The sequence below is a fragment of the Rutilus rutilus genome, assembly GCF_951802725.1.
Source record: "Rutilus rutilus genome assembly, chromosome: 1".
Classification (NCBI taxonomy): Eukaryota; Metazoa; Chordata; class Actinopteri; order Cypriniformes; family Leuciscidae; genus Rutilus; species Rutilus rutilus.
The window spans coordinates 78390041-78411895 of NC_140209.1; the positions used below are offsets into that span (position 1 = coordinate 78390041).

Below are 21855 nucleotides of genomic sequence, written 5' to 3' on the forward strand. Positions count from 1 at the left end.
ACACCACAGGGAGCTATCTCTTTCATTTCCAAAGGATGGGGAGGTCGTGTCAGTGACAAGCATGTGACTGAGAACAGTGGCCTTCTAAATAAATTATTACCCGGAGACTTGGTGTTGGCGGATCGGGGATTTGACATCAGGGACAGCGTCGGATTTATGTGTGCAGAAGTGAAAGTCCCTGCATTCACAAGAGGACGCTGCCAGTTGGATGCAAAAGATGTTGAGGAGACAAGGCAGATAGCTCACCTCAGGGTCCATGTGGAGAGGGTGATTGGATGTGTACGCAACAAGTACACCATACTAAGTGAGACAATACCTGTGAGCATGGTGCTCCCATGTGAAGACGAGGACATTATTTTCCTTGACAAGATTGTGACTGTGTGCTGTGCCTTGACTAATATGTGCCCTAGTGTTGTCATGAAACCATAAAACATGCCATAAACCTTATGAACTGCATATGTTAATAAAGTTAACCATGTGTTATTAAAGTTAATAGTTATTTAGCCTACCCCACATAACTTCACCTTCAAACGGCTTCATGTTTAACTGCTTCTTTTTTCTCTATTTTATTTTTTCTTATTCTTTACAGTGTCTTGTTTTTTTTATTGTATTGCCTCCTTGAAATGTATTTTAACTGTTTTAATTCAAGGTGTCCTTGAGTGCTAAGAAAGGCGCCCACAAATAAAATGTATTATTATTATTATTATTATTATAAATGATGGAATAAATGATGGAAAACTATGTCAATTCTAAATCTTTTTATTTGTGTCACATAACATGAACTTAGTGCACTGCTGAAGTAAATATGGTAAGTAAATAAGTAATTATAACAGGACCTGCACGGTAACAATGTAGTGCAAATATAACAGGTAAAATAAATAACAACTTGAGCTTAGTGCAATGCTGAAGTAAATATGGTAAGTAAATAAGTAATTATAACAGGACCTGCACAGTAACAATGTAGTGCAAATATAACAGTATATAACTTCAAGAAATGACAACATGTCATAATAAAAAAGGCACTATGTACAAACTATTCACAATCTATTGAACAACGAAGTGTTTGTTCAGTATTCAATCAGTTCTGTGTGCATGAGGCACAGAGCCACGGCTCACTAGCTGAAGGGGCCTGACTGAGTCCGACGCAGCTGAGGTGGAACCACTTTATTGCACAGTTTTCATTTTCGCAAGCCACCATGTCGTCCTGGTCTTCAGGGCCTCTGCAAACGCACCAGAGTTGGTTTGTATTCTGCAGTGTCTGTGTTCTTGCCCTTTTTGTGTGAGCTTGCTGTAACACGGTTGAAGGATGCGGAGTTGTGGAGGCTGCTCGGGTGTAGTGGCAAGCCACAAGCTCAGGTAGAGAAACCTTGAGGAAAAACTCCCGTGCCTTTGTCAGAAGTGTTGTCCAGAACTCCACATCTGGTAAGATCCGAACCACAGCACAGTCTCGCTGCGTCCACACAACAAAGTCACAAAACCCTGACTCAGTGACGAAAATCTGAGTTTGCACCTGACTGTAGTACTTGTGTGTCTTCTTCAAGTTTAACTTCCCATCAGTTAGCTGAAGACAAAAGTCGCTGTCATCTGTACAGGCCTGCAGGATGGAGTTGTTTTGGTGCTTATATGTGCATTTGATTTCCAGACAGCCTTTCCCACAACATGTGCAGTGAATGAGCCCATCAGGTGATGCCCCAACCTCCGGAAATGATGGATTTATGATAAACCCACATTGCTCCACTTTCTGGTGGGAAGCTGTCAGTGTGATATAGGTCTGCCTTGCTTCTTCCTCATGGTCTATCCCCCATCTGATGGCAGCTGTGGATGCTGTTTTTCTGGGGCAGCACACCCTCCTCACAGTTGACAAAGCTGGTCTGGCAACACTGGTGGACACAACGGCATGGATGTTGGAAGCTGTTATTCTTCCTGCTCTTGATGTGTACCAGGCAGGGGATCGATGCTGCTGTCTTGTCTGAGCTTCCACCGCAACCACCTGTGCCTCTGTTACCGCTGCCATGTGTGTGAGGCCCTCACAATGCTGCTGCAGGACAGACAGTTCACATCCATCCTTCCCCGGGTCACGAAGGTGCTGTAGGGACTTTGGGACTACACATGGCTTAACAGGGTCTGCATAATTTTGGTAGTAGCCCTCCATTCCAGAAAGGCAAACAGCCTTACTTTTAGTATATAAAATTTCAAGTAGAGGTGACAAGTCTGAAAGTGTTGTTGTGTGTCCACACGGACTTGTGCAGCCAATACGAGTCCGTATCCCTGGCATTGTGCTCTCTCCACTGATGCACTTGTCGAGCGCCCTCTTCTTAGCTGCGCCAGAGGAGAAGTCAATCTTGTAGCCCACCTCTGCTTGGACCTTGTCCACACTACTTGGCATCATCCAGTAGGCTGGAACATCAGTGACTGTCTTGGTACCCCGTATCAATCTTAAACAGGAGGGCCCCGACATGTGTGCAAGACTCCGCTATGCCAGCCATGCATGTGCAGTGTGCACACTCCACTTGCCCACTGGTATTGAGGATCACCCATGGCTTGAGTGGAGGTTCATTGAGGCGTTGAGAGTGCAAAACCTAAGACATAAATAACACTGATAAGCATAAAATGAATTATATGTATGTATATGTATGTATATATATATATAGCCTATATATATATATATTAAAATAGCCTTCACTTAACATTTACACACCAGTGAAAAATTCAGTTAAACACAGTTGTAAATTGCTTGTTCAGATCAGTCGACCACTCTTTGTGTTCGTACGGATCGAGCCCGTTAATTGCCTTTATTTTCTCTAAGTATCGCTCCTTTGCTTCCTTGTTCAGCTTCTCTCGGTAGATAACCTTGAGCTTGATCTTCGCACGGTCCATGTGTGTTTGTTTACGTTTTTTCTTCTACTCTAGACAACCTCGTTTGGAAAACTAAGAATTACCGCCACCAGCTGCCTCTTGGAGTTACAACAGCCGTGTCCTAAAAGATGGCCGCCGCTACTCAGAATGCACTGCGCTATGACGTATTGCCCATTCTCTATAAGAATAAAGATAAGCATGTATCAGACAATGACAATATTTTATACAAAACGAAACCATCAACACAGTCCAGCATCAGACAACAGCAGCGCAGCAGAATGTTGACGCTTGATAAGGCAGGACATTCTCCCAGACCCAGACGGTCCAACATCGTACTGGTTCTATCACCTGCAGACGCATAATATTCTTCAGAAACACTACCATTTCTCTGTCCACGCTCCACTTCATCTGCTAGTGAATTTAACGCTCGTATCAGCTCTGACGCCGCCGTCTTTCCTTCCAACACCTCAAAATACGCACCAAAGCCTAATTTTACCTGTTGCCGAGCCACGCCTTGACGCCTTCACGCAGTGATTGACAGGGCGGGACGGGCACGTGATCGGCTCAGAATGCATTTTCAAATTGCACATTGAATTTTGCTACATTCATTGCGGGACACTTAATGGAAATGCAATCGCAAGTGTCTTAACTGTGAGTGTAAATGCAATTAAGAAAAAATAACATTTAAATTACAATTTTGCCACAGTTTTTGCTTGAACATGTTAAACATATCTAATCATTTCTGTAATACATTTTAATTTTAATTTTGCAACTTATAAAGCGTTAAAATGTATTCAATTTACATATTCAAACTAGTGTATGAAATGGCAAATGTAAATTATATAATTGAATTTTCATTTTCATTTTGCACCAAACGTTGCACAAATGTATGGGGAAATTAAAATTTAAAATCAGAAATGCATTGCCATTTTACATATTGCACTGTCATTTTGCATATTACATTTCAAATTGAATATTGCTACACATAAGCTTCCATACTAAACAGTTATTTTTGGATATTTAAATTCCATGGCCCTATGGGCCAACTTGATTCTGAGCTGAAATTAATTATAGGCCCATCACACGATTTTGGTTAATCAAAATAGTCCTCTAACGCCATGGAAATGAATTATTTTGAAATGAGCAAACAAAATAACAATAATTAATTGAGTGAGACCTGAGGTAGGCCTAGTCCGTGTGTCCCCCACGGATGAACCGGTGATCGCATAGGCCTATAGATTCTCTTTTAGCCTAGGCTACTGAAAGAAATGGCTGCAAAACATGATCAAACTGGATTTTATTATGGCAGGCATAATGTCATATTAATTACATTATAAACCCAGTCGACATGAAGCCTTTAGGTTTCTAAATGAGCAGACAACACAATGTCCAGATAGGCCTACCAGATCAGTAACTTGGGGGATCTGTGTGTCGACAACGGACGGTTCCATCACAGAACTTCGGCCAGGCTGATCAAAAGAAGGCTATGGCAAACTTGATCGAACTGAATTAACGACCAGCACAATGCGATAGCAATGGAATGCACTGACATTGTAACACAGTCGACCCGAAGTCTTCACATTTCTAAATGAGCAAACAAACAACACGGGTTAGAAAAGGGGTACCCCAGGGGTAATATCCGGGTTTTTAAAAACCGGGATATGAGCATATCCGGGTTTTTGTCGGTGTTTACATGGCCGTGCGCGACCGGGTTATTGCTAATATCCCGGTTTTGAACGGGTTATTGGCTGCATGTAAACGTAGTCATTGACTTGCGTTGGAGTTATCCGTGGTCTCAGCACAGAATTTGGGGCGATTCCATGATGGCTCCACAGATTTTGAGTTAAGGGCCCGTGGACTTTACACAGAATCCTGTGAGACCAGGTTGATATAAGGCTAGAATGGTATTAATGTGCAAAAGAAGGCAATCTTATCTTGGTAAAAAAAAAAAAAATTCATAAAATTGCAATCTAGATGTTTTCTTTGGCCTACACAAGAAAAAGAAAATGGAAAAAATATAGGGACAAATTAATTAAGTTCTTATACCTGTCCTGCCCTGAGCACTAGCTCTCATTCTAATCCTGTAAGTCTTCAATACTTCTATAAAGTATAAAATACCCTATTCAAACACTAAGTCTTAAACAAAAATTAAATGAATAATATCACCTCTGTATTTAATTACTGTTTGTCTGTGTTGAGCGCACAATATTTGAACAAAAAGGTTTCAATAAGCGCCACCTGCTTGTGATACCTTCAAATGTAAGCACAACAAAAGTCCACGTTGTTCTCTAAAGACAGATATTGATTAACCTGCACTGATTGCTTAGCTCCATTTTCCGACACAAATGTTAATGATTTCATGTTAGAGCTAGAATGACCACTAATGTGTTTATTTACAAAAAGGCATGAGCGAAGAAAAACAAGGCAATTTAAATATTTCTATAAGCTCTACAAAAAAGGATAAAATAGATCGGCTGAATAAGCTGATCTATGGCATGTTAAATGGTGGTAGCCTAGTCTATGAACAGTAGCTAAACCCCCCTAAGCCCACAGAAATGGTTAGACCCAAGCCTTCAGCAGCCAATGACACTGACCCGTTCAAACTGATTTTAACTCGTATTTCACGCGTCCTTTTCGCCTGGTTGGAAACTTCACACACGTTTGTACTGCCTGTTTGGGTTATCTGTTTACACGTCAAAAGCGTGCGTTTTGTCCTAGTCAAAACACAACGCCCATTTTTGTTATTATAAACGCGCGTTTTAAAGGGGTCATGACATGTTTTTTTCTTTTCTTTTATTATGTTCCCTTATGTGCAATTATAGTATTACTATAGTTTTTTGGACAAAAAAACATTTAAAATTGAGTGATTTTTTATGACCTTTTCCCACCCTGTTTCTCATGCTCTGATTCAAACAGTCTGTTTTGGGGGTGTTTCCCCTTTAAGAGTTCAGTGTTAACGCCCACTGTTATGATTGGTTAACGTCAGTGCCTATGCATCAATTGTTAACGCCCAATGTCAAAGCGTGCGGATTTTGCGGAGCTGTGTTTACCGTTACCATAGTAACGGGTGATGCGTGCGAGGCGATGACGATTGCAATGATGTTTGAGTCGGAATCAGAGGAAATGAACCATCAACACAACTAAGAATGCATCAGCCCGTCCACATAGAAAGTGTGAAACTATTTTGTCAGTTTGACAGCCTACATCTTTTAATAGCCTACGGGGCATGATAGTCGAGTCCCAAAATAGATAAATAGCCCTGGATAAGATGCAGTAGGCATTTTTGAGGAAAAGTACTTCAAGTGTTGTTTCTATATGATTTTTAGGTGCTGAATCCATTTCTGCCGTATAACAAGTTGTAAACATCACTGTTTTGGCATAAACAATAAAAACAAAATGGCTGCCAAAAAAAAAAAAAAACGTTTTAATGCATTTATTGCAGTATAAACATTAAACATTAGAACTAAACTATGCATTCTCAGAATATTTAAACATGTAAACAATGAAAAAACAACATTAACATGAAAGGGACAGTTTTTAATGACTGCTGGAATTATGCCAAGGTACCAAGGTACACTGGGAAGCATATATCAGTGGAAATATGCAATTATGCCCAGCCCGAAGGGGGGGACTTGGAATACACATGACCCCAGGGGGCTGCATATTGAGAATCACTGGGGTGTCCAGCCGCAGGTGGAATATTTCAAACCCAGGGGTGGCAAGGTGGCTTGCCGAGGGAAAGACACATGCTCAGAGAGGCTTACAGTGGACTACACTTCGTGGGGGTCGTCCAGAGGCCGTGTTAGGTGTCGCCCAGCCTGCAGCTCTACAGATGTCTGTTAGCGAGGCGCCATGCGCTAGAGCCCAAGAGGATGCCACACTCCAGGTGGAGTGGGCCGTCACACCAAGGGGGCGTGGTCGACCTTGCTGCTGGTAAGCCAAAGCAATGGCGTCCACTATCCAGTTAGACAACCGTTGCTTGGAGAGAGCCTTTCCCTTCAGCTTCCCACCATGACAGACAAAGAGCTGGTCTGAAGTCCTGAAACACTGCGTTCTGTCTATGAAAGCATGGAGGGTGCGTACTGGACAGAGCAGTGCCAAGGCTGGGTCTGCCTCCTCCAAGGGCAGCGCTTGCAGGTTCACCACCTGGTCTCGAAAGGGTGTGGTGGGAACCTTGGGCACATATCTAGGCCGGGGTCTCAGGATCACGTAAGAGTTAGCCGGTCCAAATTCCAGGCACGCTTCGTCAACCGAAAATGCCTGCAGGTCCCCTACCCTCTTGATGGAGGCCAATGCAACCAGGAGCACTGTCTTCATTGACAGGAACTTAAGCTCCACTGATTGCAGAGGCTCAAAGGGAGCACTCTGCAGAGCAGTTAAAACCACTGAGAGGTCCCAAGAGGGAACGAGAGGAGGGTGAGGAGGATTCAGTCTCCTCGCTCCTCTCAGGAAACTGATGATCAGGTCGTGCTTTCCAATGGACTTACCATCAACTGCATCATGATGATGTGTGGCAATGGCGGCACCATACACTTTCAGGGTGGAGGGAGACAGCCTTCGCTCCAACCCTTCTTGCAGGAAGGAAAGCACGACACTGATCTGGCCTTTCATGGGTTCTTGAAGTTTAGAAGAACACCAGTTGACGAAGAGGTTCCACTTCAACGCATAGGCATGTCTCGTGGACGATGCTCTAGCGGAAGTGATGGTAGCCACCACCGCTGGTGGTAGGGTACTCAAACCTGCCTCGTCCCATCCAGGAACCACACATGGAGGTTTCAAAGATCGGGACGAGGGTGCCATAGGGTGCCCCGTCCCTGAGAAAGCAGGTTCTTTCTCAGAGGAATTGGCCAGGGAGGTGCTGTCGCGAGGAGTACTAGTTCTTGGAACCAGGTTCGGTTGTGCCAATATGGGGCAACCAAAATTACCTGCTCCTCGTCCTCCCTGATCTTGCGCAAAGTCTGCGCAAGAAGGCTTACTGGGGTGTAACAACATTGGCTATCGAATCATTCGTCGTTGGTTTGAATTAACAAATTCAAATACTCTGTGTTGCTAAAAACATTTCTTCCTGAATACAAAAGCTGGTGCACTTTGAACTCGTGAGTGCAAATCATGCTTCGGCTCCAGCTAGTCGGCGACAAATGGACTTTTACGACACTAATTGCACCTCAGAGACATTCCAAACCCCCTTCCCCTCTCTGGACCACAGAGAGATAACGAAACTTCCTCCTGCTATAGGATAACACTTTACAACACCCCCTGGGAGACTGAGGAGTCATCCCACACACATACATGCATACACACACACACACACACACACACCTTTGTATTAGAACTTAGAAATATCATTTTCATATAAGTACAATGCCATTATGCATGTGTGATTTAGTTTTGCTTTATAATAGAGGTGTAGTTTTCTAATGTGTAATCTGGAATCAGCATTCAAGATTGTCTGGCAATTGCCTTTCCCCCCACTTTGTTTTTATTGCCCTAATGGAATGTCAAGCAAACTGAGATTCTGGCAGAGGAGCAAAATTAAAGTGTTCATCTTAGATATTTTATATGTATAACCATTGAAGAAATATGTAAACCTGAATGTAATTTCTCTTTTATTGATTGTTCTTCTCTGTGATGGGTTTTTGTATTCTTGTAAACCGTAAAGGAATAATGTTTCAGATGTGCACACTGTTGCAATCATAGATATGCCATGTGGATCTTTCTAAAGTCCAATCTTCAATTCCCACTTATCAATGTACATCACATGTTGGGTTCATTTTATTCCTTGGTTGTTAGTTTAACCTTTAAGCTTATTTTTACAGAATAAGAATCGATCTCCGTGTACCTTCGAAACATATCTAATTCGGTATTCACGTAAAGCTCTCCTTGTACTGAAACCAAATATATGCATCAGGATCTGGTAAAATGTATGATACTATTTTTACCATCGTTAGAGTATAACTGATCACATAATAACGCTGCCATAAAACATGCAAATTAAACTGAAGAACTGAGACAAAGAAAGTTTCTTCCCGCTTGGAATGTCACGTTCCAATTGGCCTAAGCCAAGGGAGGAGTTGAAATTTCTGTACCCTAGAAAAGCGGTTACACTCCGCGTTCAGTTCTGTTCTGTATTTTTCTTTCGTCTTGTTTGTTCGAGCACTTTTACGAACCCTCTTCGCCAGCGAGAAGATCCATATGGCTCCCTAAGGGAGCATTCTCCGTTCTCTTTTATTTTCTTTAAGTCTTTTCTTTATTTTCGTATTCGGACTCAGCGAAGCAAACGCAGCAAGCAACGTCAACCCAAAGAAAAAGACTCTTTTGAAAATCCCGCGGCCGCGCTCAACCGAAGCAAGCCCTGCTTCCTTAAAGAAACACACGCACGCTGCTCTTAGGACACACGCACGAACTCGGCGTTCTTCAACAAAGAGAACCATTTTGCAAGATAAGTTTATTGAACTTTTAATGTGATTTGATTCCTTGTTGTCTCTCAAGGTTACCCTGCCTGTGACTTTGCCTAACTGTGATCGATCTTTGATCGCACATGTTAGTTTCACTTTCTCTCATCTCTCTCTCTCTCTCATTTTCGTTATGCGTTTAGTCTTGTATTTGTTTACGTGTTCTGTATATACATACCTATTTACTCTGTGTGAATCGTAGTTATGTATTCATTAGTTCAATTATTAAATTCCATATATTCCTGATTGTCTCAATGCTCATTTACGAAGTCAATGATTTGTTGATCTTATAAGCTACAGAGCTGATTTGTTACTTTTAAGTAACCTAATTTTATAAGAACAGGAGAGTTGTTTTCATGGCCAGAAAATAGCTTTCTTTGAATTATAAGAAAGAGATCATTTTGTTGAGAAGTTGATGGAATTAATTTCACGACCAGTTTGCGGGACAAACAACTGTTTAATTAATACATTAATTTTCCTTAAAAATTATTCTGATTAATTGATCTGAAAGAGGGACCTTTTTGTATATTAATGATTAAATTATAATTCATTGTAATTGAATATTGATGTATACGAATGGGTCTAAATTTCAGCTTCAATAGTTTATTAATATTGTAAGAATATAGATGAATCAACCCGATTCATAATTTTGATTCCCTATAATCATTTGAGCTAAGTCATATTCCTTACAGGGGGAAACGCATACTTGCAGAGGCCCCGCGGCCAGCTGTGCGCCAGTGCATCCGTGCCGAGCGTGCCCTCAGTCAGAGAATAAAACAGGTCGCAGTGGGACGAGTCGTGGGAGGCAAACAGATCTACCTGTGCGTCCCCGAACTGATTCCAAATCAGCTGAACCAACTGGGGATGGAGTCTCCATTCTCCAGCGAGAGGCCGAAACCGAGACAGATCGGCTGCACGGTTCAGGTCTCCCGGGATATAAATGGCTCGAAGCGACTTCAGATGCTTCTGACTCCATATGAGGAGGTGGCGGGCGAGTTGCGACATACGGCGGGAGCTCAGTCCATTGCACATGGCGCCCCAGCCCATTGTGGAGGCATCTGTTGATACAACAACATGCCAGGAAACTCGTTCTATGGGCACTCCAGCCCATAGAAAACTGAGGTTCGTCCATGGGGTGAAGGTCTGATGGCAGGTCGAAGTCACTGGGACTCGGAGCGTGCCGTGTTGCCATGCCCACCTCGGGACTTGATCGCGAAGCCAAAGCTGAAGCGGTCTCATATGAAGAAAACCGAGCGGCGTTACTGCGGCTGTGGATGCCATATGCCCCAGGAGCCTCTGAAATAGTTTCAGTGGAACCGCACTCTTGCCCTCGAACTGACGAAGGCAAGTTAGCAGTGACTGCACGCGCTCGCTCGTAAGCTGCGCGCACATGGCGACCGAGTCGATTTCCATACCGAGAAAAGAGATCCTCTGCACGGAGCAGAGTTTGCTCTTCTCCCAGTTGACCCGAAGGCCCAGACAAGCTAGGTGCCGGAGCACTAGGTCCCTGTGTTCGCAAACCTTGTCTCGAGAGTGAGCTAGGATCAGCCAGTCGTCGAGAGGAACAAGGGCTGCCTCGACAACCTTCGTGAAGACGCGAGGAGACAGGGCTAGCCCGAAAGGGAGAACCGCGTACTGGTATGCCTGCCCCTCGAATTATATATATATATATATACTGGTATGCCTCATTTGCATATGTAAACATGACATTTCAGAAAACTTGTAATACAAAAAATGTCTGTCTCTATGTAAGTGAAAAACTGGAAAGGTTTTATGGTGATATCTATAACTTAAAAATTTTACCCTATCCACCTGTAGTGTTTCGGCTGTGAATAATGCACCTATTGTTTCAATAACAATTACAAGAAAATGGGACCCTTATTTCAATGTTATACGGTGGATCCTTATTCAGGAGACATTGAACTTTCTAAAAATGTGGTATAACAACTTTTCCTCAAAAATGCCTACAGGGTTACACAATCTTGAAGATTCGGACCTGACTATGACGGTCATGAAAACAATAAGTAGGCTAAACTAAGTAAAAACACGGTAATTATTCATAATGAATTAAACTACAATTAACGTTTTAAAACGTTTAAAAGTTTTAAATAGCCTACATTACTTACAGTTTGCGTCGTCGTTGTGTAGCCCAGAATAGTCCACACGGCCTTATCTTGTACAAACGTTTTCTGGCAAAGCCAGCATCAAACTGCGATTGTTCTCAACTGTCACTCATCCTTGAAATGTGGAGAACACACGCTTAAATTAACACTGTCGTGACTGGGACGTCCGCGAAAAATAAACTGCATCCATCTTCCCCTGACGTCTGGATCTTTCAGCAGCGTATATTATTCAGACATGTTGTTTGTCCACAGCCAGGAACAGCACATCTGCGTGACATCGCAATCTTCTTGTAAACAGACCCACTCGCTGCACGTCGACTGAACACATGTGAAGCGCGTGACAGATGCGATGATGAAATGAGGCTGCCGCTGCGCTCAGTGTTGCCAGATTGGGACGGTGATTTCCAGCCCAAAAGCTCACCAAAACCCGCCCACTACAAGAAAAAAACGCCCAAAATTTGACTGCCAAAATAATATGATATAATTTCATTACCATGTCATTCAAGGTTGATAAGCACAATTTGTATCTCCTTAAAACAAAATAACAATGATAAAATAAAATATTTATATTAATAAAATAAATATTTTTTTCCCCAGGAAAACAGATCAAAACAGAGCAATAATAAAGGAGAATTAGCCAATATGACTAAAATGTCCAGCTGGACACTGTCAAAACGGCAATCAAGAAATGAACCGATGACTTTAACCCTCGGAAGTACACATTGCAGAACATAACGCAGAATTTAGCAGTCAAACTCATTCATCGTTGATTCAAACCTTTTTCAGCAGCTGTCAGGGTCGAGTATAGTGCAGTCTGGACGGTGTAAAAGTTGCCGATGTCTGGTAAGGTAGTGTGCACATGACCATGGACATATTTCACGTGCCATATTTGATTTCATTTCAAGTCATTCAACTGTGCTCTCCTCTCAGAGTTATAGTCACCATCGACATCTCCCACCATTTGTACGTTTTTAGAGTTGCTCACTATCTCACTCTTTACTGTGTAGATACAACTTACTGTTTAGTAGGCTAAATCACATTTTGTCATTAGCGATCACTGAATATACAGCTACAACTTATCGCGGTAATCGCGCTCAATCGCATCTGCCTGCTGATCACTGATTGGCTAAAAGTGCGTGCTTGTCGGTGATGTCAACACTAACGCCAGCTGACTCTGCATGGGCGTGTGTGTACTATAGGCTACAGTAATGTCATGATGACTGATTTTATGGACTACATGCACACTTTAGTTTAGTTTTTTAACCAATTAGACTTTAAAATGTAGATGTTTGAAAACCGCCGAACTGACCCCAAACCAGCCCAAATTTTGTCCACCCGCCCAAACCCTTTTTTACCCGCACAATCAAATTCAAAACCGCCCAATCTGGCAACACTGGCTGCGCTTGAAGCGTACGCTGGATGCGATCATATGCAAACGACTGCTACGTCAGTTTGTACCGTGACGTCACTTCATACCATGGATCCAGAACGAGCTGTATTTAGAGCTTGATTAAATAAATGATTCGGTTATAATGGGGAGGACGTCTTAAGCTATGAAACTTGCAGGACGTTTTAATGGTACAAAGACCTCTTATATACCAAAAGATCAAGGCAAATTTGGTTTCTCATGTCATGACCCCTTTAAATGGCAGATCACACGTCGAGGACGCGCGTTTTGACGCAAAAACCGCGCATTTGTGACCCGCGTTTTCCGTGACCACAAAGCGTTAAGAACGTGCGCTTGTTTGGCGGTCGAAACGTATGGAACGCCTAATGGGTCATATTTCGCCACTTTCCTACGTCGTTTTGTTAAAAAAAAACGCCGTAAAAAGCGCAGTTTAAACGGCCAGGACGCCGCTTTTTACGCCGCCGAAAAGCGAAACGCCTTAAAAAGCGCCGATGAATTGTGTAAACAACGGCGTATTTTTCGTCGGTTTGGAGGCGGCGAAAAAACCGACGCTCTATCCACCTTATTTTTAACGGAAATACGGACGCAGCCAGTTGACGGTATTTTGTGCGAGACTTCCGGTCAGGCACGTCCGGTCACTGGCGAGCGTTGTTCGTAACAACAAACTCATCGTTATGGCTTCGAGGAAGACCGGGATTGTTTGTGCAGTTAAAGGTTGTCATAATAACTGGCACAAAAGAAAGATTTACTTGGAGCAGGAGTGTTTTAATCATCGAATTATTGACATTTTAATAATCAGGCGCCCTATACGACCGGCGACACACTGGCTGCGTGGCGTTTCTGTTGCGTGGTATTTTCTATGTCTTTGCACACCAAAAACGTCTCTGACGAGGGGTTGCTGCTGCTAGGTGACATGATAAGCCTCATTGGTGATATATTCGACATATGGGGAGAGAGTTGTGGAAGGCACTTAATGTTAAACATAAATATATAGCAGCAAAGAAAACGTCGGCAGTATTGACGGCAAAATAGGTATATTTCATAATATTTCGTTCTGTATTGACAGGTGCAATATTTGAAAATCGATAATATATATATATATTTTTTTACATTTAGCCTATATCTGCATTTATGTCAAAACCTAAATTCAAACATCAAAATGTCATTTATTAATATGTATTCATATCAAAATGACATACAAACATATTTTCCTATTCTATTTTGCCTGGAAACGCTTCCGAAACGCTTGCGTGTCGCGTGAAAAATAGGCATCGATTCTATTTCTAGCATGCACGCGTTTTCCCAGTGCAAGTGTGCAAGCTCTAAATTAACCTGTTAACATGGGAGCCGAAATAATGGACACGCCACGCAGCCCATTTGAAGAAACGACCGTATGTTTGTTCTTTTCATTTCGTGAACACAAGACCTACAGAAGACCACCCGATACCAGAAAAGTGGCTGGGCTACGAAGTCTGAATAAAAACTCCAAGGAGAAACAAAATCATTATAGTAACCCCTGTATAAAATCTAGTCATCATGGCATGATCATCATGGCATTTATTTTGTATGATTTATAATTATTTATAGCCATCTACTTATTGCTATCATGTGCTTTGGTTGCATTCTGATGACATTATTAATACATTTGACATGACAAAATAGCCTACCTCCATAGATATATTAACTTAGTCCAGCGCTGGTTCGACCGTGTTTAGGGCGGTGCTGAAGGCGCCGGCGAAGTTTTGACAATCTGCCAGCTAGATGCATGAGTGTTTTCAACTAGGTCCAGTACCCGACCTGGGTGAGGCGGGGCTTTAGTTCTTTGTTGTATTCATCTGCTAAGGCATGTGTAACATTTTTCTGTCAACTCTGCATAATCCTTCGCAATCGATAGCCCAGAGAAGCGAGGAAACGGAAGTGCCGCACAAAAACCGGAAACTGGACCCATATTTACTTCCGCGTTCGAAAATAAGGTGAATATGCCCATGTAACGCCGCTTTTTACGGCGCACAGTGTCCCCAATGACAAGACGCGTAGTGTTAAAGTCCCTGTTAAGGCAATTCTAAAAAAAAAATCTAAACACATTAGAAATGTATTGATAAAACATATTACAAAGACTGTGAACTGTGAAGTACTGAATTGTGTGGAGTTAGACCGTTAAACAGTTTTTCACCATTGCTGTGTTCCGGATTTTTTGGGCGGGGCTAAAACGGGGGCTCGATGACGCACTGAAGCCCCTGAGCTCCTGGACACGCCCCTACTTGATGACGCATCGGAGCCCCTGACGCTGCCCCTCCCCTAACAATATGGCACATTCATTCACATCAGTTTGCCGATCGCGAGTTACTGTCAGTACTATTAGTTACTACAGCCTACAGTTTGTTAGCTAGCTATGCCTACGTCACGGAAATGAGTACTACCTGGATGCAATCACGTACAAAACAGATCGGTGTCCTTATTTCAATTTCCGAAAAACGGTCACATCAAGAAGAGGTGGATTCATTTTGTGAAGAGCCACCTTGATGGAGAGCTTAGGATCACCGCCAAAACCCGCCTCTGTAGTGATCATTTTACACAGGATAGTTTTATAAACTTTAGTCGGAGACAACTGGGATTCACTGATAATCCGCTGTTACTGGTGAATGGGGCCGAACCGATTATCTCCCGCCTTGGCCTTCATCCTCCCATCGCGCCGACAACTGGTGCCATCGTCGGCTGGCTTTCGTCAGCTTTCCCCTGCGAGTGGGCGTGGTTTCAGCGCAGCCAGTGGACACGCCCCCAGCGTTTGAGAGCAGAGAATACTGCTCATTTTTGCAAGATTTTGATAGCTTATTTTATGTACTTGCCGGCTTTTTTTATCATTCAAATTTGGCTGGGTGGCTAATAACACCTTTTTCTGTGGTGTGACAAACTCAGAAAACATACTTAATTTTGACTTTACAGGGACTTTAAATGATAATGATCTCCACCCTGTCTTTTCCAAAGCCAATAAATTTGAACTGGTATCACCCAAACCAGGGCTCTCAAGTGTCACGCATTGAGCGTGACAGTCACTCATTTCGGTCTTTTTTCACGCACTCCCGCCACACATTGTATTTCTCACGCAGAAAAAACTATTTATAATATATTTAATATGCTGCAGCGCCCAACATTACTCTGGCCGCGCCGCTCTCACTGTGGAACCGGCAGGAATCAAGCGCGTCTCCCCTGTAGCTCTTAGTCGAGCCTGCCACTCATCAGCCAATCAATAAAAGAAAGGGGCTACACAATAGCCAATCAGAAAATAGCACTATTGTATCTGGGTAAGATTTAACGCAACAACCAATGAAAAAAAAAAAGCATATCCTGGAATTGTTCACTTGATTCTGCTACAGCGTCTTCCTAAGTTTCGTTCACCCATAGAGGAAACCACTCCGAGCTCCGAGCATCACCTAGAGCACAGAGTAAGTCATGATCTCCTGTTTTAATGTTACAACAAATTCACAACTTGTTTGACACAAACAGTGACAACTTGACCGCTGTTAGAGAATTTTTCCCAGATAATTAGCATCAGTTTTTCATGAGTCTTACAGCCTGTTCACTGACAACACCTGCTCAGAACAAGTAGTCTAGGCCTAGTCATATTTTCGTTATCACACGATGACTGACATATTGTCACATTATAAACATCTCTCTCCAAATAGGCTTAATAATTTTATTAGCACTAAATAAATGAAAGTGTATTGCATAGTCGATGTTATACAGGCCAAAAGTTTGGAAACATTACTATTTTTAATGTTTTTGAAAGAAGTCTCTTCTGCTCATCAAGCCTGCATTTATTTGATCAAAAATACAGAAAAAAACGTAATATTGTGATATATTATTACAATTTAAAATAATTGGTTTTCAATTTATTACAGTTTAAATTATCATTTATTTCTGTGATGTTCAGCATCATTACTCCAGTCTTCAGTGTCACACGTGACATCCAGTCTATCACATGATCCTTCAGAAATCACTCTAATATTCTGATTTATTATGAGTGTTGGACACAGTTCTGCTGCCTAATATATCTGATGAATAAAAGGTTAAAAAGAACTGCATTATTCATAATGAAAATATATTTTCTAATAATATAAATCTTCTTTACTATCACTTTTTTATCAATTTAACACATCCTTGCTGAATAAAAGTATTGATTTATTTCAAAAAAAGAAAGAAAAAAAAATTACTGACCCCACATTACTGACCAGTAGTGCATATTGTTGTTACAGAAGATTTCTATTTTTAAAACATTTGCTTCTTTTTTTTTATTTTTATTTTTTTACTTTTTATTCATCAAAGTATCCTAAAAAGTATCACAGGTTATGAAAAAATATTAAGCAGCAGAACTTTTTCCAGCTTTGATAATGAATCATCATATTAGAGTGATTTCTAAAGGATCATGTGATAGACTGGAGTAATGATCCTGAAAATTCAGCTTTGATCACAGGAATAAATGATAATTTAAAGTATAATAAATTGAAAACCAATTATTTTAAATTGTAATAATCATCACAATATTACATTTTTTTTCTGTATTTTTGATCAAATAAATGCAGGCTTGATGAGCAGAAGAAACTTCTTTCAAAAACATTAAAAATAGTAATGAAACTGAGGTAGATGGTCTAGCTCACTGCTAACGTTATACCACCTTGTAAGGCAAGCATATTTTATTTATCATTATAATTAGGGCTGTGTTGAAAAAATCGATTCACCAATTCTGAATCGATTTTCATATTAATTTCTAAAGATCGATCCGTAACTCAGAGGATCGATTTAATGATAGGCCTACATTTTCCCCGTGAACTTTAACTTGCCGCGTCATTGAGTTCACGCATGCGCGCTAGGTGGAAGGACATTAAAACAACGAACATGGCGGTCAGTAACGTTAAGCAAGCGGTTGCTATGAAAACTCCAGAAACGCTCAAAGCTGCGATCTGGCACCATTTCGGGTTCAGAAGCAATGCAGAGAACGAGCTTGACTAAAGCGAAGCCTGCCCCGGCCGCGCGCGCGCTCACCTTCACCGTCTTCAAACAACACGAGCGCTGTCTTGCTCTCTCTCTCCCTCGCGCATATTAATCAAAATAAATTGACACGATGGTGTCGAAAAAAAAAACTATCCAGTGATGAAATGTTTTCTGTGTTGTCAAATCTTGTGTGATATCCTAAACTGCCAAGATAATTACACAACGCGTGCCGCACACGTCCGATTCGCGAACTAATGATTCCTTTGAACCGATTCAATTTAATGAATGGTTTAAACAACTGATCTGTCCAACACTGAACTCACGAGACGTCTGAATTGGTGTATAAAAAAATCTGTAACACTTTACAATAATGTTCTATTTATTAAACCATTTAACTACATTATTTAACATTTACTATTACTAAACTGCACTTCTACAACATTGCTAATTTCAACATTTAGGCTAGATAGCCTTCGTTGTTGAAATCAAAAGTTGTACAGTATTTGTTAACATAGTTTAATGCACTGTGAAGTAACATTACCAAACAATGAACAGCTGTGTTTTTATAAACTAATGTAATGGGGTAGAAGGGGAAGGACTACAAATTGGATGGACTACAAATCCCATGAATTAAGACACTATAAAGGGAAACCGAACTGTTCAGACCTCCTCTCTGTGGTACATGTGGCAAACAGGAAAAGCTGTTTGGTGTCTTTCAAGGCCGTGTAATAGCAGATGAATAAACCAAGTTGATTATAGAACTGAATTGGGAAGGTAAGGGTTGTTGATTTACGAGACCATAGTGAGTTTGTCTAGTTTTAACATGTTTGTATTTGTTTTCTGTTTTAGTGTTCTTATGGGAATGGTGTTGATTGGTGCCTCAGAGAATTAAGCAGATATATTTGAGAATACAGGTACTGATATTAATTGAACTATTTAATAGGGAGATTTTTTTTTTTTATATTTGTTGTGGACCTACAACTGACGGTGGGGTTCCCATTTCCTTGTATGTGGTTTACTCTGTAAGGTTTTGGGAACAGATGGTAGTGCTTTGATTTACTTTACACTTGTGGAGGTTGGAGTGAAAGTGTGTTTATTGGACTTGTGAGTGTGCACATAGTTTCAGAGCAATTTCCATTGGATCGGATCGGGAACCCTGTTGTCTGTAACGGTTACAATTTTGTTTGTTTGTTTTCTTTATTCTCTTTGCCATCTCTGATTACCCCATGTGCTTCTTGTGAATCTTGTATAATAAACTTTGCTATATTTTGCAACGAAACACTGTGGTTGTGGCCCTTTCTGAGTTCTCCTCATCCCTTGTGAGATGATGATGGGGTTACACTAATATAAACAAAGATTAATAAATATAGTAACAAAAGTATTGCTCATGTTAGTTAATATGTTAACAGTTCAAACCATATCCTAAAGTTACAAACAAATAATGTACTCTAATTTAAATAATACTCTGATGTTTAAATCATTTCTCACCCCATTTTTGTTTGTAAGAAAAAATTAGATTAGATTTCATATCGGGGTGGTGGTGGCGCAATGGATAAGACACATGCCTTTGGTGTGAGAGACCCGGGTTCGAATCCACTGTGAGACACCAATGTGTCCCTGAGCAAGACACTTAACCCCTAGTTGCTCCAGAGGCGTGCGACCTCTGACATATAGCAATTGTAAGTCGCTTTGGATAAAAGCGTCAGCTAAATGTAAATGCAATGCAATGCATATCGCAGAAAAATAAAATATCGCAATGTCATTTATTTGCAGTTGAATGTCTATAATAATAGTATCAATATGTTGCATAACTACAGTCCTGTAATTCAGGTCACAGCTGGAAAAAAATGCTTTTCTCAAAAACACTTCCCGAAGATCGGATCGGATCGGATCGGATAATGATAATCGATTCAAGATCTTGAGAATCGGAATCGAATCGATTCTTGAAATTTGAATCGAAAGTTTCGAAACCCAGCCCTAATTATAATAGGCCCACTTTAATCTGTTATTTTTCAATGTTCTTTTATCGCACATTCTCGTTTTTTTTTTTTCATCTGATTATTTGTAAAGCACTTTGCATAGCCACTTTATGCATTGTGCTTTATAAATAACCTCTTGCCGCTACTCCCCTTACACATTTGTTTGTGACAGTGTCATTGCTTGGGAACAATGATTGTAGACAGATAAACTGCAGCCAGTCGTATTGTTTCCCACAACATATATTAACATCCAGTTGATTTGAAAAGCACAATCCAAACATAACGCAAGATCTCCGCTAGGTGGAGATAATATAATATTCTCGTATTATATATAATCTAATCGTATGGCCTATAGCCAACAATTATATTGTATTTTTATGAAATAAAATCTTGAATTGAATTATTTCAGTCAAACTTACTGTAATAACGGAAATTAGGATACAATTCATAACATGAAAAACAGCCCCAAGCGCTTGATTGCAATGTTCGACGTCTAACTTCACAGTCAACTGAAACATGAAGTTTAATTTTAATAAATAAAGTATATAGTCCTATCTATAATAAATAATTTATTAAACTGAATATATAAATAAGTCCTGCCGCACAGGTTTTTGTAATTATTGCAGATCATATAAAATAAATAATTAGGCATATTGATTGACCTAGGCCTACTTGTTAAAAGAGCTTTGCGTTTTCATTTATTAGGCTATTCTACTGCTAATAGAAGGAATGAACTAATTTATTAAATAAATAATAATATATGAATCTCTCTCTCTCTCTCTCTCTCTCTCTCTCTCTCTCTCTCTCTCTCTCTCTCTCTCTCTCTCTCTCTCTCTCTCTCTCTCTCTCTCTCTCTCTCTCTCTCTCTCTCTCTCTCTCTCTCTCTCTCTCTCTCTCTCTCTCTCTCTCTCTCTCTCTCTCTCTCTCTCTCTCTCTCTCTCTTGGGGACACTGTGCGCCGTAAAAAGCGGCGTTACATGGGCATATAGAGCGTCGGTTTTTTCGCCGCCTCCAAACCGACGAAAAATACGCCGTTGTTTACACAATTCATCTGCGCTTTTTACGCCGTTTCGCTTTTCGGCGGTGTAAAAAGCGGCGTCCTGGCCGTTTAAACGGCGCTTTTTACGGCGTTTTTTTAACAAAACGACGTAGGAAAGTGGCGAAATATGACCCATTAGGCGTTCCATAGAAACGCACGCTTTTGACGTGTCAGTGTGCAATCAGACGCCCGACCAGGCGTTTGTGAATACTTTGGCTTGCTATATGAGCTTCACATGTACGCTAGGGCTGAACGATTAATTGCATTTACGATAATGTCGCGATATGATGAAATGCGATTTTTTTTTTTTATTTTTTTTTTTTTTTTTTATTTTTTTTTTTTTTTCGCAAAGCTGCGATTACAGTCTGGTCACGTGACACGCGAGAGTAAACCAGTCTGTATTGCAGATGACGCATCAACTTGGCACGCGTATGGCAAGCCGTTTTAGCTTAAATTGTACCCAGCGTTACTCGTCGTAATTGCATTTTTACTAGTAAGAATTCAATTAGAGAGCTCTACAATTCAGTTATTACAAGTAAGAATTCCAATTAGAGAGCTCTACAAATTCATTTTTACAAGTCATATGTCTCCATTGACTTCCATTCATTTTTAATTACGGAGCTGTACAATTGAATTGTTACTAGTAAGAATGTAATTGCAGAGCTCTTTAATTCAATTACAGAGCTCTGCAATTATACATATCTTTAATTCATATTTTTACTAGTAAAAATTCAATTAGAGAGCTCCGTAATTAAAAATGAATGGAAGTCAATGGAGACATACGACCAGTAAAAATTCATTTGTAGAGCTCTCTAATTGGAATTGTTACTTGTAATAACTGAATTGTAGAGCTCTCTAATTGAATTCTTACTAGTAAAAATGCAATTACGACGAGTAACGCTGGGTACAATTTAAGCTAAAACGGCTTGCCATATGCGCGACACATATAGACTCGACAGCGCACAGAATAATCTATTAAAACCCGTGAGTCACTGTGATGTGTTTGTGGC

General features: G+C 40.9%; 1 protein-coding gene across 1 annotated transcript; it reads right to left on the bottom strand.

Moving 5' to 3' along the window:
* Positions 1–746: 746 nt before the first annotated feature.
* Positions 747–11972, bottom strand: LOC311286579 (uncharacterized protein). The gene is made up of 2 exons (XM_084402807.1): positions 11435–11972; positions 747–2579 (listed from the first exon to the last, which is right to left on the bottom strand). The coding sequence occupies exon 2, from the start codon at positions 2456–2458 to the stop codon at positions 1079–1081; it is 1380 nt and encodes a 459-aa protein (XP_084258933.1). The 5' UTR covers positions 2459–2579; positions 11435–11972; the 3' UTR covers positions 747–1078.
* Positions 11973–21855: the final 9883 nt, after the last annotated feature.